Source organism: Xenopus laevis, chromosome 1L, assembly GCF_017654675.1.
Source record: "Xenopus laevis strain J_2021 chromosome 1L, Xenopus_laevis_v10.1, whole genome shotgun sequence".
Taxonomy (NCBI): Eukaryota; Metazoa; Chordata; class Amphibia; order Anura; family Pipidae; genus Xenopus; species Xenopus laevis.
This window is the reverse complement of record NC_054371.1, coordinates 141,497,903-141,523,253: the sequence shown is the minus strand read 5'-3', so window position 1 is coordinate 141,523,253 and position 25,351 is coordinate 141,497,903. Positions and strand designations below refer to the sequence as shown.

At 42.8% G+C, this 25,351-nt stretch overlaps 1 protein-coding gene across 1 annotated transcript; it reads left to right on the top strand.

The window, feature by feature from the left end:
- Positions 1-561: 561 nt before the first annotated feature.
- LOC121394159 lies at positions 562-21,116 on the top strand. The gene is made up of 8 exons (XM_041564254.1): positions 562-706; positions 1,880-2,077; positions 4,325-4,438; positions 4,909-5,039; positions 16,290-16,370; positions 16,467-16,589; positions 19,164-19,256; positions 20,928-21,116. The coding sequence occupies exons 1-8, from the start codon at positions 655-657 to the stop codon at positions 20,940-20,942; spliced, it is 807 nt and encodes a 268-aa protein (XP_041420188.1). The 5' UTR covers positions 562-654; the 3' UTR covers positions 20,943-21,116.
- Positions 21,117-25,351: the final 4,235 nt, after the last annotated feature.

Genomic DNA, 25,351 nt, shown 5'->3' with positions numbered 1-25,351 from the left:
ATTACTGAAAATATTGCCTTTGTTCTCTTCAGTAATTGGTTTTGTCAGTGCAGTTCTGCCATCCACATTACATGAAGACAACATTTATATGTAAGACTACACATTACTGCCAAAGTAAATTGATTGGTCCTCTTCCCTCAAAGGCATTGCAGTGTCCCTAACTGTGATTTGCATGCAGGTTTCATGTGGAATGTAATAAAATCCTTAGATAAAAAAGATATACATGGTGTGGATCATATTAGGGCTCTATCTAATCTAATCTATACTGTTTTACAGCAGAAAAAAATCCAGACACTCCAGTGGAACAAGAACTCCAGTGTGTATGTAACACTTGGTGCATGACGCATTTCAAACGTCTTTAAAAAGATTGACATTTACAGATCTGTAATATCTGTACATTACAATACATTTGATATTTTTACCATTAGCACAAACTGTATTGCAATAAAATATGAGAAAATCCAAATATGTAATTTCCTGTATGAGTCAAAACTTGCAAATTTTACAGATTTTAATCACAGCAATTGATGGGTTTTTTTTTTGTGTCTTGCTTTTCTTTTTTTCGCTATTTACATATGTATATAAGTATTTTTATTTTCAGGTGTTTATATACCCTCACCAAATGAAAATATTCAGCTTTCATCTAAATCATGGATGGGGAACGGCAATGTTGGCACTGATGCATCACACAGTCAGTATGAGCTGGGTAAGACATACTGTACTACAGTTACTATAGTTTGTAAATATACAGAGGGATGTCACAATGGTTCCTCCAATTGATTCCATCTCAAGAAAATGTACATAAATGGACATTGTGGACTAGAGAACATTCCCTTTCTTACATGTTAACTTCGCTGGAAGTTGTAGCATTTTCCAATTTATTTTCAATTTGAATAGTTTGTTTCTGCTGGCTTCACTCCACTGCTTTGATGACAAGGCTCATATTTAATTATGCCTTTCCTTCTCCTTTAATTAACTTTCACAAAGACATGCTTAATAGTGATTGGTGAATTTGTCCTGTTTCGCTTCTCCAAGAAATTTGCGAATTTCCCGTGAATTCACAAAATGGGCGAAAAATTAGCAAAATGGTGTCAAAATGGGCGTCGGCTAATTTTCGCCGCTTATTCTTCCATTACTAATGCTTAATATTTTAGAAGCTTACTCTCATTGTATCTAAAGTGATCACAGATAAGATACTGTAAATATGCAGATGTTATTTAAAAACATATGTTTACATAATTACAAACTATCAGCATATGATAGATCCCCTTTAAGGGTGGTGGCACCCGTGGCGTTCCGGGGAGATTATTTGCACAGTGACAAGTTTCCTCTTCTCAGGCGACTAATCTCTCCGTAATGCCTTCCCACTGGCAAGAATGTGAGTCGCCAGTGGGATGGCACTCGGATCTTTGTTTTCCGAAGTTGCCTCACGAAGAAAACTGAATCAGAGCGCCATGTTCTGTTGCTTCACTATGTTCCGGATCCTCTTTTTTTTGTCTTTGGTAATTTTTGGAGCTTTGTGGTTCCAACTGTACATGCGTCAAAGGTGGAAGTGTCAGCTCTCACTTCACAAAGATTCCAAAGCAACTTGCGCAGTTGGACCCGGAAAGCTCCGAAAATTACCAAAAAGAAAGAACAGGACCCAGAAGATACCAAAGCAACAGAACATGGCACCCCTGAGCTCTGCTGCATTACTCCGTTACTCTGCAAGTTTAGATCATTGTGGCTGGATGGGACATTTATTCTTGTTGAACACTATGCAGGGAGGGGGGCAGTGGAGAAGATGAATGGGGGCTTTTAGCTGTAGGGGTGTTTAGTTCTCCTTTAAAAAGATTTTTTGAATAGAAAACTAAACAGCTTATGTTTTCTCCCATGTTAGGGCCTTGGGGGCAGAAAATTACACCTTACTATCCACAGGCATCTGAGAATTCAATCAGCATGGACAATGCACCATATTCATCAGTTATATGCACCACTGAGCTACCGGGAAGTGTTATAAGTCTGTCAGAAGAGTTAAGTGCATATCCTCCATGTATAACTAAAAGTATTGCAGTTCATGAGGGTGATTCAACAGAAGGTAAGTGTTCCAAACATAATAATGTTATTTTTAACATATATTATTAGTTATATGTTTCAATTAATTGTCAAATAAGGGCTCATTTACTATGTATGGGCAAATGTGCACATTACTGCATCTTCCACTGACGGGTTTGACAGAGCTCAGAGCAAGTGATGGGTTGCATTTAGGTGTCACCTGGAATGTCTTGCACATCATTCAGTTATACAGGTTAGTGAGAGCAATGGCACATGGGGTGCAGATAACACCCCAAGACCTATGTTGTCCCCTGTGCACTGCAATTTGTGCTGGATTAATAATTCAGCACAAAGTGCATAACTCAGCCTCCATTGCACTAGGTTATGCTTTACAGAAATAGCCATGGCTGGCACTGGTGAGGGTGTGGCATTCCTCTGAGTAGAGATTTCAACTTTGCAAAAGGTTACAAATAGTGATGGGCGAATTTCTCCCATTTCGCTTAGCCGAAAAATTTGCAAATTTCCAGGTAAATGGAGAAAAATTCGAGAAACACGAATTTTAACGCCGGCGTCAATTCCAGCACTGGCGACAATTCTGAATTGTTGCCGGCGTCGGAATTGTCGCCAGTGTCAGAATTGTCTTGGGCGTCAGAATTGTCTTGGGCGTCAGAATTGTCTTGGGCATCAAACATATTTTGACGCCAGCAAATTTTCGTCTGTGAATTTTGGCGGCAATTTCGCGAAAATTCACTGGTTACAAAGAAAATTATCATTTGTGTATGCTACAAATCATCTCGTAAAAGTGACGAGAATGAAGCCCAGCTACAGTTTTTTCCATTCCAATTTATTTATTGTCATCTCATCCGCATATAAAAAACATACACCGTGAGACAAAATTGCAAAATATTTTACAAATACAAGCAGCTTTACAGCTAAGTCAAGTTATTATTATGGGTGACTTCAGACATTGACTGGGTTAATGTAGTTGCCAAGCAGTGCTGGATTTACATAGCAAAAGCCGCTAGGCCCACTGCCGTTCATCGCCCCTGTCCCTTCCCCTACCTTTGTGCAAATGCAAACATTTTCAGCATCAGGTTCAGAGTACTAAAATTCCCCCCCTAAGATTCTGCCAGCCTAGGCCCGGACCTTTGTGGCCTTCTCACAAATCCGGGCCTGTTGCCAAGTCAACAAAAAGTTAAATTTTAGACGTGCAAACTTTGCCAGTGTAAGGGCATCTCTGTAACATATTAACTGGGAAATACTTTTTACAAGGTTAAACACAGAACAAAAATGGGATGCCTTTAAAATGCTGCTTAATAAAGATACAAGTGAATATATTACTTCTTACACACCAATTAGACCGCTCCCAGCTTACCCCCCATACACTGCTCCGTGCGCTCCTTGTTGGTTGCTCTGTCAGCAGCATCCCCACCACTTATCTCACACCAAAACCAAAGAAGGAGACAGCACTCCATTCAAGGAGAAGGCAGGTTTATTACAGATCCCACAGGGATCTCACGCTCTATGCGTTTCGGGACTCAATCCCTTAATCATAGGCAATACAGAAAATACATGCTTTTAAGGCATTCAAGTTAGCTGGGACAGCAAAACATTTATTAGGTACAAGGAGGCCAATAAATCATGCAAAAAAACAGACAAGCTAAAATTGAGATGGAAAACAGTATTGCAGCAAGGAGTAAAATAATCCAAGCTTTATTTTTTAAATATGTAAATATTAAAAAAAATGCAGCAGGAAGGGACGGGACCCTTTATATCGGAGGGGGGGGGGTGAGTTGGTTGATGAGAACAGAGAAAAAGCAGAGATTCTGAACTGAGCTGTCAAAATCATGTAGAAGCCAATGGCAGATGTCTCTTTTACAACTGGAAGATATTTCTTTGATTTGTGATTTTAGAGGTTTTCTGGTGTTTTTGAGGCTGGCTTTTTGTGTGACAAATCTTAAATGTCACAGTTTTCTCCACTTTTCTGCAACTTTTCCCTTTTCTTTTAATACATTTCATGACATTCCTTATTTTAGAGAGAGTTTAGAGAGTTTAGTTGTGGTTTCAAAAACCTCTAAAGCCACTAAAATGAGACTATGTTATCGCTATATACATATATATATATATATATCTATATATATATATATATATATATATATATATATATATATATCTATATATATATATATATATATATATATATATATATATATATATATATATATATATATATATATATATATATATAATTCTAGCATAAGAATAATTTTGGCTGCGTGTCTCCCTGCAGATACTGCTGTAAAGGGTGAATCTTGGCTGAGCAAGATAGGAGTTTACAGGAACAAGCTGTCAGTATTGCAACAATGGTCAAGCAGGGAAGAAAGCACAACAGATTGCAAACAAGGTACTTTACAAATTAGGATACAGCTCAAAAAAAATTATGCCTGCATTTGTATTTTTATTTGTTGTTAGAAGCAGTGATGTAATTGAATGTTACCCCCATTGTGATGCAGTGATGTAGATAAAGCAGTGATGTAATTGAATGTAGAACCCCCATGTTACATCCCCTAATTGTAAGGTTTCCCTCATTTTACATTGTTGTTTTGTGGTCCCATCTATATATTATGCATAATACATTTCCCTGATTTTACATTTTCCTGGATTTTACACCATTTTTTCTGGTCCCCTGATAAAAACTTAAAATGGGGGTTCTACTGTATGTCCTATAGCAAAGTCTTTTTAACCTGCCCAAGCACCATCTGAGCCCTCTGTACTCATTGCTCCAGGCAGTAGGTTTAAGCTGTGGGTTGGAAATTGGGGTTTTAATGTAGTTACTACTGGGATTCTGCATAGTTTTTTTTAATGTTTTTCCAGTTTCTGCAGACACTCCTGCCTTTAAAAACTCTTCTTTCAGTTTTCGGGATCCAAGTGAGGTGACTGAACACATGGCAAATGAAGGTCAACTTTATATTCCCTACAGCTTAGCTAAATCTTGCATAAATAAGGTGAGTATATGTGACATTAGGCATTCTTATTGGGCACTGTTCAATTTGTATGGCTTGCATGTAGTTTATACAGTATCTGACTATTATCTCTATCAAATCATATTTTGATAGATATGAGACACATAAGGGTCCATGGTTTATAGTTCCTGACTAGTGATGGGGAGCAGCAGTGTAACAACAGCTCACTGGACCCCCCACAAAAAAATCTTCGGAGGGTCCCGGAGCGTTCTTACCCAGCCCTACCTGCATTTTTCACCCGTATTCCCGTATTGGCCTGCTCCCTGCTGTGTGCACAAAGTGCATAAGACAGCAGCCAGGGAGGGGGATTTCTTAAAGCTGTAGAGGAAGAAAACCTCACAGTCTGCCCCCCCCCCCGGCAACCATGGGATTTGCTTCCTCTATAATTATGCCACTGATGGTGAGAAATATACAGAAGAAGTGTAGGATGCCTATGAATAGACACAGTTATCCTGACAAGCTGCAAAACTGCAAAATGTACATCTGAGAATGCTTCCCCACTGATTCCTTTATGAACTGTTTATTTTGCCAATAGGTATTATGTTAGCCAAAGGGCATACATATCAGTGTGTGAGTGCAGCTATGTGTATCAAGGTAATCAATTGTAGTTACAAGGCAGCTTTTTTTTTTAAAGATTTTATTTATACTTTTACAATAACAAAACACAAACAAAAAAAAACAATCAAGAAACTTGTATTCAGTGTAGGCATTAAAATACAGTATAGCATAAATCACCTTATTGTACTTACAGCAACTAATGTATTTGGCCCATTAAGAGGATTGTCCAGTATCAAAGGAGGATTTGTCATGACATGGGCATTGTCAATTTCAGGACCCTCCCTCCATTTACCCACAGCCCCTCAATAAACACACTTACACATTTCCTTTGAGGATTGAAAAGGCCGCAGCCATTTTATTAACATATAAGTTAACTTGAAATCTCCTAACATTCCTAACCAAATAACCTTCAACAATTAATCAGTGGAATCTCCCCGACCCCATTAGCCGCTGAAGGCTGCTCTTGTGGAGATCCACTTGCCAAGCACCTGTCCAAATCCTGAGGCCATTCCTTGTCCTTTCCCTCTCCTTTTACAGTGTCCAGTCACCATCCCCCTAGCCTCAGACCTACCCAACTTCCGCCATACGTGACTCAAACCCTTTTTCCCACTAGCTGCGACTGTAAAAGACCCCGGCCTGTCTTATCCCAATCTAGGGCGGGTGGGCGGGGGTTGATTCCTAAAATGGCGCCGACTCTTCTCTGCGCTCCCTGCTTCACGCCTCGTGCTCCTCCCCCTGAACTACATTTCCCACAAACCCTTACTCCTACCATCCGGGTCCTACTTCCTTGCCCTGTCATGTCCCTGTCCTTCCATTACATTCAGTCCCCACGGGCCTGCTTGACATGGGCATTGTCAATTTCAGGACCCTCCCTCCATTTACCCACAGCCCCTCAATAAACACACTTACAAATTTCCTTTGTGGATTGAAAAGGCCGCAGCCATTTTATTAACATATAAGTCAACTTGAAATCTCCTAACATTCCTAACCAAATAACCTTCAACAATTAATCAATGGAATCTCCCCGACCCCATTAGCCGCTGAAGGCTGCTCTTGTGGAGATCCACTTGCCAAGCACCTGTCCAAATCCTGAGGCCATTCCTTGTCCTTTCCCTCTCCTTTTACAGTGTCCAGTCACCATCCCCCTAGCCTCAGACCTACCCAACTTCCGCCACGGGCATTTGGGCATGAACCTTATGCCCTACATGCCTCCCCACCCATTAAAATCAAGGCCCTTTCAATCCCATCAGCCAAATTCAGGTTGAAAATATCTGTACCTACCACTGAGAGATGTACCCTGTCTGCCGCAAAATACCCAGGTAGTCTAGACTCCAAACTCTTATGCCTCACCACGATACCTCCTGATTGCCGAATAAAAGCACCAAGCAACTTATTCAGTTTCTGCCTGCTCCTTTCCATGGCAGCCATATCACGTGCCCATCTCCATGTAATCCGACCGATCATTTCTGACCACACTATCACCACTCCGCCAAAAAATGATCTTATCTTGTCCACATCCCGCTTCATGGCACGTACGAGGTCCCGTTGACTCATTGCTCCCATGTCGTTGCCACCTGCATGCAGTACTAAAACATCCGGCTTTCCTTCCACCCTTGCCAAGCTTATTACCTTATCCAGCACTCCCGGCCATAGAAGCCCACCGAAACCAAACCATTTGATCAACACTCTCTCCTTCAAAAAGCCCAGCTGCTTTCCGTCTCTCCGAACTGCGGCTCTCTGTGCTCCCCTTCGAATGTACGAATGACCCAGCAACCAAACCACTCGTTTAGAACCTTCAAAGAGATAGAAAAACAACCAGCAACAAATATATAACAAATCTTGAAACATACAGCTTGCATGCCCACCAAACTCCACCCTTCGGCCTCCTGTTACAGTAACAGGGGTCGAATGTAACTTCTAAACCGCCTGGACTCCCACCGTCCCAACTTCTTAATCGTACTTTCTGTAAGGCCAGCTCTTGCAGCTTCCGTGGCTGCCCCTATACGAAAAGAATGTGTACCGTAGTCCCGGGGTAGTTTTCCCAGCTTTGTTACACCCCATCGAAAAACCCTCAAAAATTGGTACCTAGATAATGGGACCCCGTCTACGTGCATGAACAAGGGGCCAGTCACGACTGGCCTCACGTCCAAATACCGCTGAAGGCATCCCCGAGGACAAACTGCGCCCCCATCTAACTCACCCAGCTCAATTTGCCTACCCTTCCCATATTTATCCGTTTTTGACCGCCGCAGCCAAATCCGTACTCCCCGAGCTACCAGCGCGACATCCCGAATATCCAGGCCCCCCGGCTTAGTTTTACTAGGGCTGACCAGTTCCCCAATCCTGAAGGCCCCAAAAAATGCCAAAGCAAATGCAGCTTGAAATAGCCGTACTTCAAAAGAGGATTTCAGCAATCCGCTCAGTTCCTCCTGCAGTCCCTGCAAAAGTTCCAACGAAACCGGCCTTCTCGAGTCGGGTACCCTCACACCCTTCTTTCGGAATCCCTTAAGCGCTTGCCTCAGTTTGAAAGCCTTAGTCATGTCCTCCCACCCTCTGAGCTTGAAGAGGAACGCTAGAGCCGCTAGTCCCTTTTCCAAACACGCCACTGACTTACCCGCTTCCACCTTCCAAAAAACCCACCACAGTAAAGCGTCCATCCTGTCCGTTGATGAAAATGTACTACCTGACCACTCCGCCAGGACGTCCCATTCCTCCCACACCTTTTGATAAGCCGCCCACGTGCTTTCCGACACAGACGTTCTCACCAGCCCACCAAGTCTCTTGTCCCGAGCCGCCACAGACCAGCTAGCATAGGTGTTCCCGCCCGATCTGCTCCCGGTGCCACCTGCCAAAAACGCTCCCACTGGAAGCGTGAGAGTGCATCAGCAATCACGTTCAACTTACCTGGGACATGTATCGCCCTGAAGCTCAAATTAATCTGCAGACAGCGCAGTACAAAGGCTCTCAATAATCGCACCACCTCAGGAGAGGAGGCCGACTGCCGATTGATTGCCTGCACCACACCCATGTTATCAGATCGAAAGACCACTCGTTTATCCGCCAAAATTGAGCCCCACAAATACGTTGTCACCAACATTGGGAAAAGTTCCAAGAAACATAGATTCCTCACTAGTCCCAACTTCACCCACTCCTCCGGCCACCTTTCCGCGCACCATTTCCCACCCAGGTAGGCTCCGAAGCCGACGCTACCTGATGCATCCGTAAACAACTGTATGTCCTCACAAGCCGTGTCAGTGCCTTGAAAAAGGACTGTTCCGTTGAAATCCTGCAAAAACTTCTCCCACACCACCAAGTCACTTCGGACCTCATTGGACAGCCTGACGTGATGCCATTGTTCCTGCACTCCTGCCATCGCCAACCCGAGTCTACGGCAAAATATCCTTCCCATTGGGATGACCCGACAAGCGAAATTGAGCTTCCCCAACAGCGACTGTATTTCTTTCAAAGTGGCTTTCTTCCTCCCGCGCAGACCACTGACCGCCTGGCATAAATCAAGCAACTTATCCTCAGGTAGTCTCGTCAGCCCTACCTCTGAATCAATTTCCAAACCGAGGAAGCTAAGCCGAGTTGTCGGGCCCACTGTTTTGTCCGGGGCTAACGGGACCCCGAATTCGCCCGCCACGTCCTGCAACTCCTCCAGCAGAAAAGCGCACTCCTCTGTGCCTGCCCTACCGACACATAAAAAATCATCCAAGTAGTGCACTATTCTGCTGGAGCCGGTCCTCCGACGCACCACCCATTCTAAGAAGGTACTGAACCGCTCAAAATAGGCGCAAGAAATCGCGCAACCCATCGGTAAGGACAAATCAACGTACATCTTCCCGTTAAAGGCACATCCTAACAAGTGATGACAATCGGGGTGTATGGGTAATAACCGAAACGCTGCCTCAATGTCTATTTCAGCCATCAACGCGCCCCTGCCGGCTCCTTGCACCTTCGCCAAAGCCTTATCAAAGGACGTGTAAGACACTGAGGAAAGCTCCGGATCGATGTCGTCGTTTACGGACCCCCCTTTTGGGAACGAGAGATGATGTATCATCCTGAATTTGCCTTTTTCTCTCTTGGGAACTACCCCAAGAGGGGAAATCCGCAAGTTATCCCATGGGGGGGCCTCAAACGGCCCCGCCATCCGGCCCAACTCAACCTCTTTATCCAACTTTAATTGTACAATCCCAGGGTTTTGATAAGCCGATTTCAAATTAGTATGCGTTTCGCTCCCTTTCCTTGGTTGAAACGGTATCCGGAACCCTACCCGGAAACCCTCCCGCAGGAAGTCTGCGTCATCCTGTTTAGCGTACAGTTTTAACCAAGGAAGCATCGCGCCTAGTCTCACTGGGGTCCTCCCCTTTTCCAGTATCGGCGCCTTTTGCCCCCCATTTCCCTTTCTTATTACACCTGCAGTAGGGATGGGTGCCACTACATCCTGAGCACTCATGCTTGAATTTACACGACGCTCCCCACTTGCAATGCCCGTCGTTGTACATCCAACAAAACCCAAGCTTGTGACCCGCCGATGAAGAACTGGATTGCTCCCCACCGGCGGGTCGAGGAAAGGGGGACACTTTCTGCGCCAACATCAATCTCATCCATAATGTCATGTCCAGCTGATCCCACCGCATCCCCGCGTTAGCCGCCAATCGTTGCCTAAACTGTTCATCGTAGCGCCACCACGCTAGGCCACCGTAAATGCGAAAAGCCTCCCAGATCCCGTCCAAATAGCAAAAAAGTGCCGAACACTTCTGGGGATGCTTCTCCCCAATAACCCCGGCCAATATGCAGAACGCCCGGAGCCAATTGCCGAAAGTCTTGGGAATCTTCCTATATCTTTTTGCCCTTTCCTCCTTCTTTCCCTCCTTTTTTTCATCCTCCTTCACCTCTACCGCCTCTTCCAACGGGAGCAGCGACAAAATTTCTACAAACTCCCCCTTCCATATCTTTTCTTTGATCTCCAATTTCAAGTGTACCCCTACCGGACCTGCAAATGAGACGTAGGAGTTTTGCCGTGCCGCCTCCGCTACGCCCCCCAATATGACTTCCTTTTCCTTATTCCTCTCTGCCGCGTTACCGCTGTCCACTTCCCGGCAGACTTTCCCGGGGTGCCCCCAACTGCCGTCGCCGTACTCTCGCCTGCTACCACCTGCCCCGACACATCACCGGCTACTGGCCCCTGTCTAGTGCCTGTTTCCTGTTGATCCCCTCCCCATACTCTCGCCACTCCTTGCTGCGACCCCCTTCTATCCTCCCAGCTGGCCAGAAAACCCTTCAACCCATCCAACAGAGAATCCCCACCTTGTCCCAATGATCCCAATGTACCTGGTCCTGGCCCCCCCCGGGCCGTGTTGGATGAAGTCCCCGATCCTTGAGGCTGTCCTGATACCTCCGGCACGTCAACCGTCCTGGATGGCCGATTCCCACTTTCTTCCGGATGGCCACACCGATCCTTCCCAACGCCATGGGCTACCATTACCCTACTCGGCGTGTTCCGACTGGCCCGTGTCGTCTCCTGCGATCTGCATAAAGAAGCACAGCGGCAGCATGCATTGCCATGTCCCAACCTCTCCCTGGAGACGGTCCTCCGTGGGCTCACGCCTGCCCTTCTATGCTCTGATCTACTCCTGTCTCCATCTCTCCATACATTCCTAGAGAGCTCGGACCTGGGCTCCCTGCCGCCATTCAGTGGCCTTCCTTGCCTCCTTGGGCTACCCCTGTCCCTCCGGGTGCCATGGCCTTGGACCACCCTCCTCGTGTCCCTGCTTCTACTGCCAGACCTTCCTCTGGACCTGCTCCGTCCGGACCTGGCCAGCTGAGTCCTTCCATAATCCCAACCCCGTGACAGCCTGCCTGGGGCGCTCTCCCTGGGCCTGCCTTGGTCCAACCTAGGCCCTGGTGGTTGCGTCTCCAACTGGTGCTGACCTGCAACCCCTGCGCCCTCCCCTCCCCCTCCTGGGGTCCTGCTCCCGTCTGTCTCACCCCCTGCTGCCACGGACTGCTCCCCCACTGCTGCCTGTGTTTCCCTCCTACCCGGGACCCTATCCTGACTGGAGGGCCCGGATGCAGCCTTCCTAGCCGCAGCCCTTGTCACAGCCCCTGACCTGTTCACCGAGCGCGCTTCCTCCGTCAACACCGCCCCTGTTGAGCTCCGCTGCCTCTCAGCGGATGGACTCCTCCGACGTCCATTGCGGGGTGAACTGGGGCTCAGCCTCTCCGGCGGCCGTGTCCGCCTCGCGGTCCGTCTAGCCGACGTCCCCTCCTCCGCTCCTCCACCGGCTGCTGCGGCTCCACTCCTAGCGCCGGTCAGGATCTCCTGCAGTTCCTGCCGGAACCGGTCACTGTTCCGACAGCACCTCCTTAATGCTCGCCAACGCTTTCTCCATCGCCATCGCTACTTCAGCTCTTACCGCGTCGGTTGATTCCTAAAATGGCGCAGACTCTTCTCTGCGCTCCCTGCTTCACGCCTCGTGCTCCTCCCCCTGAACTACATTTCCCACAAACCCTTACTCCTACCATCCGGGTCCTACTTCCTTGCCCTGTCATGTCCCTGTCCTTCCATTACATTCAGTCCCCACGGGCCTGCTTGATAGGTTCTTGAGTGAGTCCTATTTAGGGATGTAGCGAACTGCCGATTTGGTGTTCGCGAACGCCGTTCGCGAACACCGGCAAAAAATGCGAACGTTCGCGAACAGTTCGCGAACCTCGAACACCCGCTAAAATCGTTTGAATCGAACGATCGAAGGATTTTAATCGTTCGATCGAACGATTTTCATTCGAATCGAACGATCGAAGCATTCGATCAAATGCTTTTCATTCATTCGAATGCTTACAATCGTTCGAACGAATGGAAATCGTTAGATTTTTAGCGGTCGAAGGAATTCGAATGGTCGAATGGTCGAACGATCGAACGCGAACTCAAAATGCGAACGTCGCGCGACGTTCGCGAACATTCGGCGGACGCGAACGGTCGAAGTTCGCGCGAACAAGTTCGCCGGCAAACAGTTCGCTACATCACTAGTCCTATTACATTTTACAGAGTTACACATTTGGTTCTGCTTCTGGGCAGACTTCGAGTCATGGGCCCAACACAGCCTCAAATTTTTGGGGGCATTGCCTGGCCATATAAGTTAGTTTAATCATGGGGAGTTTTCTGGTTACCAATGTAATCCATATCTTTACTGTGGGAGGGGCAGAATTCATCCACCTAATTGCTATCCGCTTTTTCCTATAGAAGAGTAAGGATCTTCTAGTTTTGATGCGAGAAGCTTTGTCATCTGCTAATCCAAACAGACCGACCTCAGGGGTTAGGACACCAGGTAGTAGAACTTGCGTTGTTATATAGTTGACAAGATTGTGGATTATCGGGCATGCCCATAAAATATGAAATAGACCTGTGTCTGGGGCTTGGCATTTAGGACAGTTTGCGTTTGGGTTCCTGTCCATGCTGTTAAGTCTCAATGGGATGATATATATTCTGTGAATGATTTTAAATTGCACATATTTGTCCCTGGTGGAGATAAGAGAGTTGTAGAGGTTCGTCTTTATATCCTCCCACGCAGCATCATCTAGAGAGGGTATTTCTATTACCCACTTGTCCCTGGCTTTCTCCAGTGGGTTACACAGGGTGATTACCAATATTTTGTATAGCTCAGAGACCAGTTTCTTTGGGTTGGGGTCCCATAGTCTAGTCTCAAAAGGTACAATTTTTTGTGGACTATACCAAACTGGGCTACAAAGGCATGCCGGAGCTGGAGATAGCGATAGAGTAAGACATTTGCCTGATTTAGTGTTGCTCCAATCTGAGCCCAGTAGGGAATTCTCTATCTATCAATAAGGTATTTAGATGACTGAGCCCCATTTTCGGCCAGAAGTGGAAATCCTGCAATGAACATAGGTATGGGCAGTGGGAGTTTCTTCACAGGGGTGAGTGGGTTGAGGGGAAGCATTAGAAAATAGTTTGGTGGTCATTACAAACACTTTCTGTGGCGTTGCCAAAACAGGGGGGAGTTCAGGGGTATCTCTAGCTTTCAGATATGGTGCATTGCGCAGGGCTTCTAATGAACCCCTTTAGAGTGGCATGGAGAGCTGTGAGGGATCCGGGCCAAACCAGTTGTGGATGGATGTCAATTGGGAAGCATAGTAATAGAAATGGAGATGTGGAAGTGCCATGCCTCCTAGCTCTTTGGGCCATTACTGTCAATCTGCTACACAGTCAGGGGGAGCCCTACCCACTGATTGATTGTTGACTTGAAATTTTGTACAATAGGTTCTATATTGTCTGGGTTGTAGTCGCTAAGATTAAGAGAAACAGATATCCCAAGATATTTGAAGTTATGCACCCATCTTAAGCCTAGTGTGTCACCTTCCTCTCTAGGGAGGTCTATGGAGAACAGAGTAGATTTATTTTTGTTTATTGTGAGGCCACTAAAAGTGCTGAACTTGTCAGCGAGTTCAAGTGCATTGTGGACGGAGTCGATGGGGTTATCAGAATAACAATATGTTGTCCGCATATAGGGCAATTTTTTTCTTCCAGTCTACCACTTTTTAGGCCTACCACTGTAGATATTGCATATGGTTCAATGGCTAGTGCGAACAGTAAAGGGGAGAGGGGGCATCCCCGCTTAGTGCCCGGGAGAGAGGGAATGATTTTGAGAGGACGTTATTGACCCGAATCTGTGTGACCGGCGCCTGATATTGGAGTTTAATCCAAGTCATGAAGTTGGGACCTAGTCCAAATTTTTCCAGTGTCTTCCATAAATTTCACCAACTGAGTCAAATGCCTTGGCAGCATCTAAACGCTACCAATGTTCTGGATCCAGTGTTAGTGTGTTTAGTTTGCAGGTGGGTAAAAAACCGTCTAAGGTTAATTGCCGTGCTCTTATTAGGCATGAAGCCCATTTGATCAGCACAAGGCAGCTTTTTATTAGTGGGATAGGAACATCAGATCGTCCAACAGTAAACAGTGTGCAAAGATTAACATTTCCTTGCAAGTTTACTAAACTAGTAACAAAATGCAAACAGCTTTTACTAAAGGTTTGAATGCATATAAACACTACACATTTCTTGGGGGAATCATACTGGCACCAACTCATTGCTATTACTTTCTCTGCATAAATTATTTACCTTGATGGCCTTAGCGACAAAACACACAGATATAACAACACTTAAAGATTGCTTTTTAAATACTAATATTTAACATTGTTCTAAAATCTGGGTTTTATATCCTATCCCTACTTTGTAAATTGTGTAAGACAAGTCCCAACATTTTTCGTTGGACAGTCTTGATTTTGACAGTTCAACCTGCAGTCCCGGATTGTTACTAAAATGTCCTGTGTTTCTCTTTGATCTCCTGCATTGAACAGCCAGAAAAAGATACAAAGTTTCTAAATCTTAATTGGCTTTTGGCAGAGAGCCCATAATGTGTGGTAGGTGCACTTGGATACTTTTGTAACAATTTCAGATAAGCAAGTCTCTCAGGGAACTGACCTGCAGCTTAAAAGGTAATTCACATTAATTAGCAAAACTGTAATAACACATACATTTCACAGAAATATGTTCAAACTTTCATATCCTGACAAATTTTGTAAAATGAACATGGTAAGCATGGACAGAAGGAGCTGCTAAGGAATGTATCAACAGATCTATGAAAAAGTAAAACCAAACTGATACAGCTGTAAAACCTAAAAATAAGAAAAATGACAGAAGATAATGCAATTTTAATATTACTTTAGAGTTATTAAAATCTGCATGGGGAGGCCCATTTATGAAAGGGGTGGTTCACCTCAAAGGTGCACAACCCCTTTAGGGTCGAAACCACAATTAAACTCTTTTTCTCTAAAATCATGAATGCCATAAAAGTTATTAAAAGATCCAAATATAAGAAATATAAATAGAAAAAAAACACTGAACAATCTGCTAAAAAATTTGAAAACCTCTAAAAAAACAAAATCAGAAAACCTCTCATTAAAAATGAACCAAAGGATCAGTGTAGTAGGGATGTGCGGGTTGGCCCGATATCCGTGGGACCCGCGGGTCGGGGGCAGGTTCAGGCCAACCTCACTGCACCTCTTGCGGGTCGCAATTGGGTTTAGGTGACCTTAGACTGACGGCTTTTGACTTTCAGCTTTTGTTTTATAGATTTGCTCCTGCCCCTCCCCTTTTGTGACATCACCAGTGGGGCGGGTCTATAAATGGAGTGGGGAAGTCGGTGCGGGTCCGGTACGGGTGGGGGTCAAATTTTTCTCAACCCGCACATCACTACAGTGCAACTCTCACTGGCTTCTATGGGACCTTGAAAGTTTTTCACATTTTTGATACATAATTTAATTTGTGGAAAAAAAGGAAATCTGAATGTTAGTAAAAAAACTGTAGAGATAAAAAACATTTTGTGGAAATCTGAATGTTAGTAAATTGGCCCATCTGCCTGGACAATCTTCAGTGATATAGATGGGGCATACGCCCTGATTGTCCCTCTCCTCAACTCTTCTTATTTATTCCCTTCTTATTCAAGTTTCACACACTATGAATGTGTAGTGATAAGCTAAGTAATTTAATTCAAATGCTGAAACTGAAGTATAGTTTATAACGCTTCCTTACAGTTTTTAGTTGTGATGGAATTTTTAGAAACCAAATATTTGTATTTTGTGTATATTTTTATATTAGATTGTGAAAGATATGCAACAAATGCAATCCAAACACAGCGAGGCGATCAGGCAACTTAAAGCTATAGAAAAACAGAAGCAGGTATGTAGATAATGTCACATACTGTAGAAATACTTATTATTGAGTTTTTTATTTGATGGGGTAATGCAGAAACTTTATTCTAACATTGTGCCTTAGGATCAAGCAGTTCTTGCCATTAGAACTCATTATCGGGATAAAATGAAAATGCTCAAATTCAGATTAGAAGCCTATCAAGAAACAATGGAAAAGAAAAACAAAGAACTCCATGACCAAATAAAGGTAACATTGAGTAATATCCCACAATGTGATGCAAAGGAATAATTTGATTTCGCTATCTGAAAATATAGTATGAAAGTCTAAAGCAAATGTTATTTTCAGGCATGTTTCACCTATGGTATTTTCCTTTGGCTCAGCTTTCTTGTGTCTAAAGTTTAAAGGCAGGGAGTGGTATATTGCAAGCACTGGATAAAGCATTCAAACCATGAGAATAGTACGTTAAGGATCAGCCAGGCCGAACACACTAGACAATGCTTCTCAGTACAGGTTTGCGAAAGCAGCAAGTTCAGAAATGCTTGGAATGCCAGTGATCTGCTGATGAAGAATGTAACTAATATGCACCTGATGTTGCTTCTGTTAAAGGGATACTGTCATGGGAAAAAAAATTATTTTCAAAATGAATCAGTTAATAGTGCTGCTCCAGCAGAAGCCTGCACTGAAATCCATTTCTCAAAAGAGCAAACAGATTTTTTTATATTCAATTTTGAAATCTGACATGGGGCTAGACATTTTGTCAATTTCCCAGCTGCTCCATGTCATGTGACTTGTGCTCTGATAAACTTCAATCACTCTTTACTGCTGTACTGCAAGTTGGAGTGATATCACCCCCTCCCTTTTCTCCCCAGCAGCCTAACAACAGAACAATGGGAAGGTAACCAGATAGCAGCTCCCTAACACAAGATAACAGCTGCCTGGTAGATCTAAGAACAACACTCAATAGTAAAAACCCATGTCCCACTGGGACACATTCAGTTACATTGAGAAGGAAAAACAGCAGCCTGCCAGAAAGCATTTCTCTCCTGAAGTGCAGGCACAAGTCACATGACATTGGGCAGCTGGGAAATTGACAAAATGTCTAGCCCTATGTCAGATTTCAAAATTGAATATAAAAAAATCTGTTTGCTCTTTTGAGAAATGGATTTCAGTGCAGAATTTTGCTGGAGCAGCACTATTAACTGATTCATTTTGAAAAAAATGTTTTTTCCCATGACAGTATCCCTTTAAATAAAACCTTGATGGCATGGGGGTGCTGTGTGCACCACCAAAATGTTTTTGCCGGTGGTCCGGCGCCCGTTAGTTACACCACTGCCTCTTCATTCCCTTCACTAGCAAATATTTCTACCTCTTCGTGGGATTGGCCTTTGCCAATCAAATGACTTGCGTGTCACTTCTTCCCATGATGCATACTCAATTGCCTCCGAAACCTCCCCTTTATGTGACATTTCTAGTTTCCACCCAAACTCTATGACATTATTTCTACACACTAGCTCCCTCTAGAGGCCCCTACACTGTAATTACTCCCATTTTACTTAACATTTTACAAAACTAGAAATGGCCCCAACATTAGATTAACAACCGTTTTCCACCCCCTTAAAAATGGGCACCAGAGGTTTTTAATTTAATAAACAAGTTCTGGTTAAGAAAAATCTCCCAAGGAGACGTCTGAGACAACACAAGTTATAATTATGGAACAATCAGTATATACTCATAAACAGCACTAAGAGCAAAGCATTCCCTTCTATAGAACATGTAAAGAGGAATATAATCCAGTCCACCAGTTATCTCTCTTTCGCTTAGGACTCCTCTTTGAGTAGAACCTCGGCAGGGAATGATCTAGCCCCTAAAACCTACAAACTGGTTCCCTCACTGGGAAAAAATGCCACTGCGGACCTAGTCCCTCTATCACTCCTTGGTGGAGTCCAAAACTGCTCAAATAGATAGCCCTGAGCCTGTCTCTCCTATGAGATAGTTGCCCAGTCACTAAATACTGCACTAATATGGGTTCCACTCTTGACTCCCATCCGCTTATTAGGGAGTCCTAGTCAAAAAGTCCTTAGAATCGCATGACTTTCCTTTATATATTTTAGCACACTGCCACCTTGTTCCATGCTTTGACCCAGGAAGTGGAGCATTACACTTACATAAACTAAGGGACCTTTTAGCGGCTACCCTTTAGGGGATTGCACAATAATTGGGGACACTATTTATCAGTCCCCTTTGTTTGCATTTGTGTTTTGCTGTGAATCGGACACACACTACAGCCTTTATGAATGGTGTCAATCAGTAAATTAGTTAAGTCATTGTGGGCATGGAATATTTATTGAGTTCTGAGGACATTTGATTTATACTGCATTTTTAAACTTGTAGTGAAATGCCAGGAATTTTTTTTTCTGTCGTTCCTTGGGATTCTGACAAAACTGCCCTCTAGTGGCCCCAAATATGTAGTGATAATCAGACTGTAACTTACATGAAATGAGCCAAACTGTGGAATCATTTTGATACGTTTATGGCTACTTACGTGAACAATAAAGGGCAGATCTAACAACATTTATAAAAATGTTTAGCCTATTCCACTTTTTTGGCAGTAAAAAGAAAATTGTATTTACAATAATGCTTGTGCTAGAAATGGTGCAAAAACTTTGGCGAATGCTCTTGCATTGAGGAGCATAAACAAGTGCACGGGTGGCTTAAAAGGAGTGCAGATCTACATTGTGATTTATGGGCTATTAGTGGAGATGAATAGCAGATTGTGTTATTATTAACCCACTAAATGCAAGTTACTGTACATTATTCCAGAATTTAGAAAATGAAAATCAGCAGTTGATCCAAGAAAAATCCTCTATTATTCTGCAACTTCACGAACTTAGAGAAACTATGGAAGATAAAAAGGTAATACAATTGTGTATTTCTCTGTGACTTCTAAAAACCTCCAGTATGGGCCTCATATACTTACAACATGTGCTATAAATTAACACAATTTTCTAAGGGTTTTTATTGCTTCCTAGAATTCCAGCATCATTCTGCACACCACAAATTTTAGCACTTACTGCTAGAGACAGGATCTGCATTAAAACTTAAATAAGCTTCTGACAAACTGCATGGGCATGATTGTGATCTTACAAAATCTTGGTACAAAATTAATTTGTTTGAAGGTCCTAAAGGCTGATGGAACCCTGGACTGGTTCTAAAAAGCAAATGTTCAGTACAGAGCACCCTTGCCCCTAAAAGGTTGTACTATGAATGCAATTACATGGCCAGCATCAAGCCTTGTCCTCAGTCCCCACAACTAATACTAAGCTTTATGGGTTGAAAATGTGGTGGCCAATTTTTAATAATCATTAAATTAACAATCACAAACTTTACAAAATAGTACATATAATGAAAAATATCCAACTGGATCCCCACTACTAGCCACAAAAGTTGCTCTCATGGAGCTTCCCTACTAAACACCATTATTGCTAATTCTGAGGCTAGACCCCTTTTTCACCCTTCCCCTTTCAACAGTGGCAAATGTCCACAACCCCTAGCCACTGACATACACAACTTCTGCCATCTCTCCTTATCAATAGCTTGCTGTCCTTTGCTATAACTCCATAAAGCTGTGACTAAGTAACACAACACTTGTTCCACCTACAAAAATGGACAGGCAGGGCTGCAAAGGTAAAATGGCACCTGCTAACTTATGCTCTCTTAAAACCCACTATTGCCGTCTGGTCAATATCTCGTTAAACTACAACCCTCCACAACCCCTAGCAACCTATTCTTTTCTTTAGCCACTTCTTAAGCTGGCCATAGACGCAAAGATCAGATTGTACGAAACGTTGATTCCTACGATTTATGGACCTTGTGTGGAGAGTCCTGACATTTTTCATCCAGCGGAGATCGGTCGTTTGGTCGATCGGACAGGTAAAAAGATTTCGGCTGCCGGTAATATCTTTGCATGTATTGCCTATCGTACGATTTTCAGAGGGAAACTGTCACTAGTTTTGGTCGGCCATAACTTTCGTATGATTGCTGTCAGGGGCAGAACATCGGCTGATCTGTTCTTTTATACTTTATTTGATCGGAATGGTTAGTGGCAGGTTGGGAGATGGCGAAGTCGTATAATGATTCGGATCTTTGCATTTTTGGCCAGCTTTAGTCTTGTCATGAGACCCGTCCCTTCACTTCCCTACAGTCCCTGAGTCCCCCTTTCACAATAGTTGTGCTATGACTTAAGGCTAGGTGGTGTTTATTTGTGATTTATTTTTAGTGGTTTAATATAGGCTTTAGCATAAGCAGAATTCAAAGTAGTCGATTTTAGTAATGGTAGTAGTAGTAGATTTTAGAAAGCATTTAGAAAACTAGAAGTTTTTTTTTGTATGCCAAGCAGAAGGAATACTAAGAAGGAAACATAGTTTTAATCCTTTTTTCCATTTTCATTGAATAACCTATAGGCTAAAATCTAAAGTTTACATGGGTGCAGTAATGCATAGCAACTATGATGAAACAGATGACCTGTACATGCCCACTACTGATTTTAATATCTAAAATAAGGCGCTACCTTCTCTTCCCCAAAAGGTAACAGGCCATTAACATCTTCTGAAATGACTGCACTACAGAAATACCCAAAGGACTGTTTTCCACCAATGACTCTACAAAAACTGGATCCTTGGAAAGATCATTTATGAACATCTAAATAAGTTATGTAAGATTTGAATTACATTTTTCCAGGAGCTACCTGGTATAATGTAGTTTTGTATATGTATGCATTTTTTTTCTTGCAGTTTGTAAATTAGAAAAATAAAAAACAAAAATAAAATGACTTATTTATGGTATAAAGTTTTGTTTGCTTTGTGCGAATGGAAAGGCAATCTCAGCCTTTCTAATATAAAGGTGTGTCAGAAAAATTATGAAAATAACCCAATTATTTTACAGCCCTCTAGAACTGGCACAAACAATTAAATGCTCAGCCAAATAATTTATGGTGTGAAAAGTGGTGTATAATGCAGAGTAAAAAGAGGTGTCACTGAAAGTATTTTTTTTTTTTAAGCCAGAATTTTATACATAGCATAAAAGTTGCATTATAGATATATATCCCTAAAAATAATGGCTGTGATCTGTATGTATATTAGTAAAACAATGTGTGCATATAATATAGTATTATATAGTAAAACAGGGACACCTACAGGTGATTTTCTAAAGAGCAACAGAAAATTAAATGTACTGTATGTAAGGACTGTTCTGGCAGCTTATGCCTTGTCACACAGTACACAGCTGTCATCAGCTCCTACCAACGCAAGCACACAAATCATACAGCCCTGCAATATCTTAAGTCTGCTAAACAACATTAAGTAAGCCCAATAAGATTGTTTTGCCACCAGTATGGATTTATGAAGCTTAGCTACCATCAATCAGCAAAGGTGGCAACCCTATTTAGGAATGCTCCTTGACTTCCTTTCCAGAATATGTAGACATCTCTCCTCAACCAAAATGCTTTTCAAACTGTATTGCAAACATCTCAAAGTTAACTACTGCATGAATAGCTTTTTTATTTTTATCTTACATTTTTTTTTTTATGAAACAGACTTTGTGCCAGCTTCTCTTCGAAAGCAATCAACTTGATAAAGAGCAGAAATTAGGGCAACACTTTTAGTGGTACAGGTATGGGATACATTATCCGTAAACCCATTATCCAGAAGGCTCTGAATTACGGAAAGAATGTCTCCCATAGGCTCCATTTTATACAAATAATCCAAAGTTTTTAATTCTCTGTAATAATAAAACAGTAGCTTGTACTTGATTTAAACTAAGATATAATTAATCCTTGTTGGAAGAAAAAACAGCCTATTGGGTTTATGTAATATTTAAATTGTTTTCTAGTAGGCTTAAGGTATGAAGATCCAAATTATGGAAAGATCCGTTATCCGGACATGGGTCCCAAGCATCCTGCATAACAGGTCTGGTCCCATACCTGTACACTGTTTTAGTAAAGGTTATTAGGCCTCAAATATGATTGCTAGATACTAAAAATAAGCCATAATCATTGTACCTGTAATTTAATTATAGTAGTGGCATGTAGAAATTTTCAAATTGTGCTTCCTTTGGTACACAAGGTTCATGACACAAGCACAGGCAGTTCACACCCTCTTCCATCTTCACCAGCAGGAAACTACATCAAAACACCAGTAATACATGCAAAAGTGGGGGGGACCATAACGACAATCACAGGACATTAGGGGGGGGGTCAAAATGTGGATCATGGGGTCAATTCAAGAGTATGAATGTATATGTTCATGTCATACCTGCATTCTACCATGTATACTATATTTTGGCAGACTGAGCTAGTACATAAATATGGGCCCGAGCATGGCTGTAGTTATAGGGTGTAGATCCTGTTAAGAAGCGGAGGGGTCTTGCTTCACATCCAGCAACCCGGGTCAGGGACAGAATGATTGCATGACTGGAAATGGCTGACAGGGATGATTTTTATAAGTTATCTTATTGAGGCTGTTGCCAGCAAACAAATTTTCCATAATTAAAGTCGGAGAACTGAACAGAAACATAGTTGGATAGGGCCGGCAAGACACTGTGAAAAAACCCAGTGGGCCCCCAGCACTTGTGGGCCACCCACTTTGGTCCAGTCCGGCTATTGGCGCTGCCCCTCCGACCTCCCTCCCGCTACTGGTTGCAGCTGTGGAGGATGGGGGAGGGCCCGGCCAATGCGTCTTCACCGCTGGGGCGGGGGGGGGGATAGTTGCACTCTGCATGGAAACCATAGAGATGCAGAACCATAACTCCCAACTGTCCCGTTTTCTGAGGGACAATCCAGATTTTGACAGCTGAGCCCGAGGCCCTGGCTTTTTATTTAGTTTGATCTCCTGCACTGACGCCAGAAGAAGATACAAACAGGATTATTAATCAAAGGTCAAGTTGTTTTTTTTCTTACACAAAAATTGTGTTTTTGGGGGTAGTTTTAAGTAAAAAAAATGTTGTAGCCTTCACGATGTTCAGGTTTTTAGTTCGAAAAATCGATCAATTAGAGTATTCAAGCTTTTCACCTAGATTACACTGATTAGAGTTTTTTTGCATTCAAGTTTTTTTCATAAATTAGGAAACATTGGAGTTGTGAGTTTATTCGAGGTAAAAAAAAAAAACCTGACAAACTTGATTTTTGATAAATAACCCCTCAAAGTCTCTGAAACTTAATTCAAATAAGAGGCTTTTTGGCAGAGAGCACAGAACTCTCAACAGCTGCACTTGAATACATTTGTAACAATTTAAGATAAGCAAAGATACTATTGTAACCATTTAAGATAAGCAGGTCTCTTGGGAGAACTGAGACTAGCAGCTTAAATGGCAATTCACCTTTATTTGCAAAACTGTGATAACACGCTCCCAGAAATGTATTCAGACTTTCATAACCTGTGTGGGCCCTCACTTATAGTGGAGGCAGGGTGTTGCTGAATTATACCTTCAAGGTATAACAATCTAAACCAATCTATAACATACTAAAAGTTAACTACCCCTTTAACTTAACTATGAAGAGATCAATTCAACATTAATTCTCATAGGGGTTACATAAAAGAAATGCAGGATAGCACATACAGAGTGGTGGTAGTTAAATATAACTTACAATACTGTAGTGCAAAGGAAAACATGATGTTATTTAAGTGAAATTAAGTGAATTCTGCAATGGTAGGCTTTTTCATATGCTATGCCCAGAAATTAAACATTGGTCAAATGTAGCCTGCAGGGAATCCTTTAAAAATAAACAGAGACTAGGTTAGGTCTGTTTCTTCCTATATATAGTGGCCAACAGATTTTTGCCCCATAGGCTATTTACAGAAGAAAAGACCTCGTCGTTGTCACATCCAACATAGTGGCATTTATTATACAGCACTGTACTTCACCCAAACCTGTTTTATGAAATTTTTCTCCCACCATCTGAGTGAGGGAGTTTGCACTAAAAGTATGGGTATATGGGAGGGATCTTCAGTGTGTTCTGATAGGTCCCTAATGTACATGTGTTTAGGTTGTGAAGTTTGATTGGTTCAGGATACCCAAGAAATGAGCTGGCACAGGACTGCTCGGGAGAATCTCACTAAAGACTTTGAAGTGCCTGGACAAGTAATCTTGCATGGAAGGTGACTAGAACCAGGGGCCCAGAGATTCTACTTTCATGCAAAGACTGCAGCTCTTCAGGAACCTCTTCATGCTAAAACTGTGCCTAATAAACGAAGCTAAGTATTAAGTGTTAACTGTTTTAATTCACTGTAGTAGGCTTAGCATTGTGTGTTGTTTAGGATTGTTTGTCAGTAGCCACTTCCTATAGCAAAGTAGTACGTGTTATAAGCCATAGTGTATGTGTGTTTATTTCCTTGGCATTTATGTTATGTTTATTTCTGAACTAAATATCGCACTACAAATACTTGGCAGCATGTAACCCATAGGGTAAACAATGAGAGCAGCCTACACCGACAGCTTTTGGGATCTGACTTAAAGGAGAAGGAAAGGTTAAAACTAAGTAAGCCTTAACAGAAAGGTCAATCTAAATATACCAGTAAACCCCCAAAGTAATGTTGCTCTGAGTCCCCTGTCAAAAGAAACACAGCATTTCTTACCTTCTATTGTGTACACATGGGCTTCTGTATCAGACTTCCTGCCTTCAGCTTAAACCTCATTGCCCTGGGCAAGAGCATGCTCAGTTTGCTCCTCTTCCCCCCGCCCCTCCCTTCTCTACTGTAATCTGAGCCCAGAGCAGGGAGAGACTCAGGCAGGAAGTGATGTCACACCACATTAATACTGCAGCTCCTATTCTAAACAAACAGAGAGTTTCTAGAGCTTTTTACTTAGGTATGGTAAAACATTCTACAGAATAAATATAGCATTCTAGCTTGCACTATTGCAGCTAATCTATTGGCAATAAAATGCCTCCGTAGCTTTCCTTCTCCTTTAAGTGGAATCCAAAGGAATCTAGCTAACAGTGCAATGTATTAACTGAT